The sequence below is a fragment of the Microtus ochrogaster genome, chromosome 16 (genome assembly GCF_000317375.1).
Source record: "Microtus ochrogaster isolate Prairie Vole_2 chromosome 16, MicOch1.0, whole genome shotgun sequence".
Classification (NCBI taxonomy): domain Eukaryota; kingdom Metazoa; phylum Chordata; class Mammalia; order Rodentia; family Cricetidae; genus Microtus; species Microtus ochrogaster.
This window is the reverse complement of record NC_022018.1, coordinates 33,560,410-33,567,683: the sequence shown is the minus strand read 5'-3', so window position 1 is coordinate 33,567,683 and position 7,274 is coordinate 33,560,410. Positions and strand designations below refer to the sequence as shown.

The window sequence follows — 7,274 nt, the reverse complement described above, 5'->3', positions numbered from 1 at the left end:
CCAGGATAGCCAAAACAGTCTTATATAATAAAGGAACTTCTGGAGGCATTACCATCCCTGACTTCAAACTCTACTACAGAGCCACAGTATTGAAAACAGCTTGGTATTGGTACTGTTTGCTTCTTAAACCAGAATAATTGCTGTCCAAATACTTCTTCTTATATCCACAGTTAGCTATAGCAATTATTCTTTATAAAAGAAACGTCTTTTTATATCAGTCCAAGACCATTATAGAAAGACACAACTGATCAACATGCAGAGACAAACTGACCATGAGGGGCAAGAGTTGTATGTGTGTGTGTGTGTGTGTGTGTGTGTGTGTGTGTGTGTGTGTAAATCTTATACCTAAGCCTCAGAAATTATCATGAAGGATCTAGCAGAAAAATTATAAGAGGCAGGGGTCCAGGATATCTGCCTGAGATAGTATTTTCTAGATATAACAAGAAATTTGTGCCAAGGAAATCTCAACAATATTGATGCATAAACAAGATTTGAATTTCAATATAAGTTGATACCCCAAAGTATATGACAGAAATCTCACTTGCTTCTAATTCTAGTTGAAGAACTACTGGTAAATAATCACCTCTGAGAGGAAGAAGTAGTTTTTTTCAGGGATGAACTGCATAATTAGTTATTTAATACCGAGTGGTCTGCTCTTAAAAGAGAAATACAATAACACCAAACAGACTCAGGAGTGTGTGTGTGTGTGTGTGTGTGTGTGTGTGTGTGTGTGTGCTCTTTTATTAACAAAAGATATTAAAAGAAAAAGAGGCCATGGGTTTCAGGAGATATTGGTATGTTGGTATGCTTGGAGGAGTAGGGAAAAGAGATGGACAAATGATGTCACAATATTTTAATTAAAAATTAAATACATGAAAAATTAACAGCACTTAGATACTGTGCAGTTGCACAGCATTTGTATTATTATTTTACTATAAAATTAGCCCATAGAGAGTGTCAGCTTTTATAAAGTACTGAAGCTTTTTCAGTTCTTAGTAGAATGGATAAACCACAGTATCACTCTTCGCTTTAATAGGATGGTAAACTTTGAATTGCCTTACTTGTAAACAAAACTCAGTTAATGATGACAAATTATGATGTAAACATCCCAATGCTATTGATAAATTTTGTATTACATGAACAAAAGATTGGTTCAAAAATTGGAATTTTAGACATTATCTTTTTAAAGAGCGAACATTTATTAAAAATAAGAAGTCTCTCATATTCAAAGGATATAAAAGCATAAATTTCTGAAAGAAAAGAATTTTACAATCATGTCAAATTTAAAAGGGCACGAGATTAACAATCAGGGTCATAGACAAAGCGGCACTTCAGGACTTTTAGATTGGAGTCAATCTTCTGTGAATCCCTTTTCAGGCACTGAAACAAGCTATGGAATGCAAAAACACGAAGGTCTTCATCAGGTGACTGCAAGGATGCCAGTCCTTTCCAGATGGGGTACTCCTCAACTTCTTTGAATCTGGGATAAAGCTAATGAGGAAAAGCAAAATAAGTTATTATTAATGATTATATGATGATCTTTCTTTATTATCAATGGTAAATGAGCATTTGGGGAGAATTAGGATTGTAGAATTTCAGACAAAAGCATGGTTTTTAATATACCCAAATATATTAAATTCTATTAAAATGATTAATTATATTAAATTATACTATTATATTATAAGTATATTAAGTAGTGGGAATGCATTTGCCACAACAATTCTACAAGAGAGATACTTGGATAGATTTTCTGGCCAAATTATGGATATTCTGGCATATAAGGCAGATGGAAAAGCAGGAAGGTGCTACTTACCCATAGACACGGCTTTTTTTTTTTTTTAACCAAGGGACGACATAGGACCTTGTAGCAGTTTTGTCATGAAAGAAATTTAACATATCCTCAGTATTTGCCCTGACTTACTATTTATACTTTCCTAATCTTAAATGAAATCATTGCCCATTTCCGTATTTCAACTAAGCCTCTTGCTGCAGAATTCATGGAATGGAAATCTCAGACTTGGTTAAAACATGACCTGATTCTTCCAGGTGCAAATATTCCAGGGATTGGTGTGATATAGAATTCTGGTGATACTGTTAGGAGTCTTTTGTCCTGCTAAAGAAAGGTTGTTTCTCAGAAAACAACTTGAGGAACATCTATTTTTTATATTGAAATTCTTGAAATATGGAATAAAATATCCTAGAGAAGTTTTGTGTTACTAGTAAACCTTTAGAAGCAAGACTTTCTAAAACACTAGCTTACTAAATTTTGCTGTATGAGATTTCTTATTACAGGACTCTTCTATCAAATGCACGAGAAAAGCAAAGAAAGACAAGGAGACTACAAACCTTGCGAAGTATTCTTCTAACGCCTTCTTGAAGTCCCTTCACTATTATTTCTACAATGTTGGCTCTTTTTATGATGTCAGTAGGGGCTTCTTCCATACCACTCAGCTCAGTCACGACATGACTCAGAGGGTCTTTCCAAGCTCCCAACAAAGTGAGTATCTCTTGCAGAAGGAAAATAGCCTACACAACCATAATTAAAGAATTGTATTACATTTTCTGAAATATAGCAATATTAGTAGTTCATGTGGCATTCACCCCCCAAAATAAGCATGTGTTATTACGTATTATGAAATAGTTTTGTAGGTGGTACATGTTATAGAAATACAAAATTCATCCATTGATCTGTAGTTTGATTGAAAAACACTAAATAAATCTTATTTATTATATTTTCTAATAATAAATATAGTTGATAATATTTTGTTTTCCTTTGAGGGTCTACCATTTGCCCTCCTGGACAAAACAAAAGTTTTTGGTTTCTTTACTTGCATACAAGGAACCAAGAATGAACAGTAAATAAATATAAGGTTATAGAACAACATTCACATAAAATTTATTCCAACAATTCAGTAGCAAGTGGCCCAAATCTTTCACAGAGAATTTCTTATACAAAACCCTGAAATTGTTCATTGATGCACTCATTTATCAATTTAAGTAATTTGAATACCTTAAAACACATATCCTATGAAGTAAACCTGAACTTGATATTTTTGCTTTCATCAATCTACATAAAAGTCAGCTGAGGATCCTATGTTTAAACATGCACAGGTGAAGACCAGATGAACAGTATTACTTTGAATAAGAGAAATGAGTGGTAGATTGAAAAATAGCCAAGAAGTTAAAAGCAATGCCTATTCTTCCAGAAGATGCAGATGTAATTCCTAATACCCACAAAGTGACTCACAGCCTTATGTCACTGCCCTTCATGGAGACCTTACACCTTCTTCTGTTTTTCTTAGACATGAAGGACACATGTAGTATAATATAGCACCCAGAAAGAATATAGCACCCAGAAAGAATAAGTTATATAAAACAAAAATAATTATTGCTTGTTGCAAGGAATGGTTTATTTGTCCTGGCCACCCAGAACTGATATAATCACACAGAATCTGTATTAATTAAATCACTGCTTGGCCTATTAACTATAGCTTTCTATTGGCTAACTCTAACATCTTAATTTAACTCCCTATTCACCTTTATATCACCACGAGGTCGTGGCCTACCAGCAAAGTTTCAGCACATTTATCTCCGGCAGCCAATCCATAGAATCCTCTGATTCTGCCCTTCTTTCTCCTAGCATTCAGTTCAGTCCTCTCTTGCCTATCTAAGTTCTGCCCTAACAACAGGCCAAGGCATCTTTTTTATTCATTAATGGTAATCACAGCACACAGAGGTGACTCCCACATCAATTTCTACAAAGAAAAGGAACTGATGGGCATGACAAAAGTCTGACCTCCCAGAGTGTGCTCAATGTCAAGATTACAGATGAAAACCACCTCTGATTAAAGAGTTCCTGACTTGTGTTTATTTGTAATGAGGTAAAAGGAGTAGAAAAGATTCTAATAATCCACTGGTGTCCAATATTTCATCATCATGATATGAGATAACGTACAAATATGTTAGGTTCCTTTCATAGCTCTTTTAGCATGCATGTGACCTTGAGATACAGTTTGGACATGGCTGCTAGGTATCACATAGGAAATATTTAAATATGATAAAAGGCTAAATGAATGGTGATAGGAAAACAGTTTGCTGGAAATAGTATGATATGATTAAGTCATACTTAATAATACTTGAGTTGGATGCAACCCACAGATCCGTTTTTATTGTCCATGCATGTGAAATAGAAATTATACCATCTATTATGAACTTCAGTTTTCTTATCCAAGCCACTGAAACAAGTGAGACTTGAATAATAACTTTTAGCAGGATCTATTGCAACATTATCAGTAGATTGTTTTGTGAAGTTTCCAACAAGGAAGTTTATGTCTACATATATTATCTTATCATCTTTCTTCTTTCACTTTTACTTATGTTTTGATACTTATTATTAATAAGAATGATATTGTTTTCACCAATGCACAAATTACTGATGAACTAACACAATCATGGTGTAAGAACAATTAGACATGATGTACTCATGTTTGACGTTTGGTATTCAGGTTAATCATACGAAGTTTGGGGAGAGCAAGCAGGGATGGCATGATATATAGACCCTGCTATCACAACACAGGGTATAATTGCATCCTGGGAATTGAAGTATCTTCTTTTTTCAAGACAGGGTATCTCTTGAAAACTAATCCTAGCCTTGGCTGACCTGGAACTCGCTCTGTAGACCAGGCTTTCCTCAAACTCACAGGAATCTGCCAGCCTCTGCCTCTAGAGTGCTGGGATTAAGGGTGTGCACCGTCACTGCCTGGCGAGAATTATATTATCTTAAAAGAATCTTTTGTTCAGCTCACTTTCAGTTAAGGCACAAGAGAAGGCAGAGAATTCAGTGAAGATTTGACATGTAGGTTAGAAATCAAAGGAGAACAGGAAGGTCTTCAAAGTCAACAGATACCATGAAAAGCTGAAAACACAGGAGCCTTTCCTAATATATTATAAATGAAATGTGTTTCTACTTCCTATGAATACAAACGAATACAGTTAAGCACATACGCGATTCAGCTCAAAGTGTCCTACATAATAACAATGACAATCCCAGGTGTGGGTATTGGTAAAACAGGTTCTCTGAATGAACAATTTATGGATCTGATGCAATATTACTTAGCTTTTAATTTTACTTATAATTTATCAACTATGTAACTTAGATTGTTCTTTTATTGCTTCCCCCTCCTCCATTCTTTTGATTGTGTGATTGCACCCACAGTGACTAACTTCATGACCAAGCCAGTGAACTCTTTAATTTTCTAGGTTAAAGCACACACTCAAGACTCACTTTGATCTGTTCAGTTTCCTCTTCAGGTATCATGATACCAAAGGTGGAAGTGTGGCAACTGCTTTGGGCCCCATCAAGGTACCACCTGCCTGATGCATACTGGACATCCAGCAACTGATGAAAAAAAAAAAACAGTTATCTTAAATTCGGAAAGGAATAAGTTAATATATGATGAGAACATTAATTCATTTAAAGAGTGTATAACTTTTAATCTCTGTGTGTGCATATAAAGTATGTATATGTTTTTGTGCTTCTGTGTCTGTGTGTGGTGTCCATATTTCTGTGTATAAGAGTTTCTGTGTTCTTCAATGTAGAAATGTGGAATTAGAGAACCACAGTTGTTCTAGTTTGCTTTCCACCTTTCTTGAGACAGTTCCTTGCTCTAGACCATTGTGCCAGATAGCCTAGCTGGCCCAGTAAAGTTCAGGGATTCTCTTGTCATGTCTCCCATCTCTCTGCAGAAGTGCAGGGTTTATAGAGGTGTCTTACTGTGCCTTGACTTTCAGGGATTATTTGGAAGCCTCAGGATTTTGTGCTTGCACACCAAACACCTTAGTTATCCACTGGGCATGTAGATAAATAATTCTTAAAATTAGAGGTGCAATTTCTTTTTTTTGGTTTTTCGAGACAGGGTTTCTCTGTAGCTTTGGTGCCTGTCCCGGAACTAGCTCTTGTAGACCAGGCTGGCCTCGAACTCCCAGAGATCCACCTGCCTCTGCCTCCCGAGTGCTGGGATTAAAGACATACGCCACCACCGCCCGGCTAAAGGTGCAATTTTTAAAAAATTAAGAATAAAAACTAAAAGAAAAAAATGAAAGAATTCAGCTTTTTACCTAATTTTGAAATCACTGGGCATGTAGTGATTATCTTCCTGTCTAGCCTCTCAGATTCTTCCCCTCTTAAGTATAATGGGATTCCATGAAAGTATTCCCTTCTTGATATACTCAGTCACTGATGGTTTATTTTCCCTATGAAGTTTGGTTCATGATGCTGTTGCATTTACTCTTTGGAGTAGTCTCTAGCAGGAAAGTTCCCATTAGTAAGAAGGCAGAAGTAAGAGAGTTACTTACAAAGTCACTTAACATTTCTGCAGTGTGGTTTTGGAGTTCATAAGACAGGCTCAGGGCATACTCAAACATGTTCTTGAGGGTTCCATGGCAGGAACCATCCCAACTGGGGCACAAAGGTACAGAGGCCACATTCTCCCACAGCACCAGGCTTGACACCAGCAACACCAGGAGTGTCCCTGCTAAATAAAAGGAGGTTGTCACCTGCATTGATCTAGTGTTGTGATAAAAGGTAATCCTGTGGGGGAAATCTTCATCCCTCTCTGGGGCTTTCTGTATGATTTCTTTCTGTATCATAGGACTGTAGAATAAATCTCTTGCACTGTACACAAGTAGGCCCATAATTACCTTTGCCCTGATAGTTTGAAAATGGGTGACTTCCTCCTTTGGGGATTGCTCCCAGAAGTTCTGCCGTAAGCACTAAGAGCTCATATCATAATTATAACTGAACATTTTTAAGGCATTCTCTTCAGGTCATTTTATACTTGGGGAATAAATGCTTATTTATAATATTCACACTCTATGAATTTGTAATATTTTAAACTCAGTTTGGTCCTTGATGTGACAAGGACAGCATGGGTCATCTCTTTGCTTCAGCTTGAAAATAACCACATGACCGCTGGATTTCTAACACCAGGGATGAATTCTAAATCTGGTATTGTTTTCTTTCCCCTGAGATTTGAATTAATGTCTAGCCAGTCTTATAGAGCATCAGGAAATACAAAGAAAGGATCCCATTCAGGCACAGGTGAAAGGTTACTTACGGGAACGTGACTGGATCGAAGCTAGCTGCATCTCTAAAGAGTCCTCCTGCAGCTTGGTTCTGACTAGTGAATGCTGCTTCACGGGAGTTTTACCTTTAGTAGACTTTCAACCTCCTATATACAATAGCAGATTACCCCCAAAGGCTACACATACCGTAT

The 7,274-nt window shown here is 36.4% G+C and overlaps 1 protein-coding gene across 1 annotated transcript; it reads right to left on the bottom strand.

The window, feature by feature from the left end:
* Positions 1 to 1,299: 1,299 nt before the first annotated feature.
* On the bottom strand, positions 1,300 to 6,561 carry LOC101981296 (prolactin-6A1-like). Its single transcript, XM_005355128.1, has 4 exons — positions 6,355 to 6,561; positions 5,285 to 5,398; positions 2,347 to 2,526; positions 1,300 to 1,491 (listed from the first exon to the last, which is right to left on the bottom strand). The coding sequence occupies exons 1-4, from the start codon at positions 6,559 to 6,561 to the stop codon at positions 1,300 to 1,302; spliced, it is 693 nt and encodes a 230-aa protein (XP_005355185.1).
* Positions 6,562 to 7,274: the final 713 nt, after the last annotated feature.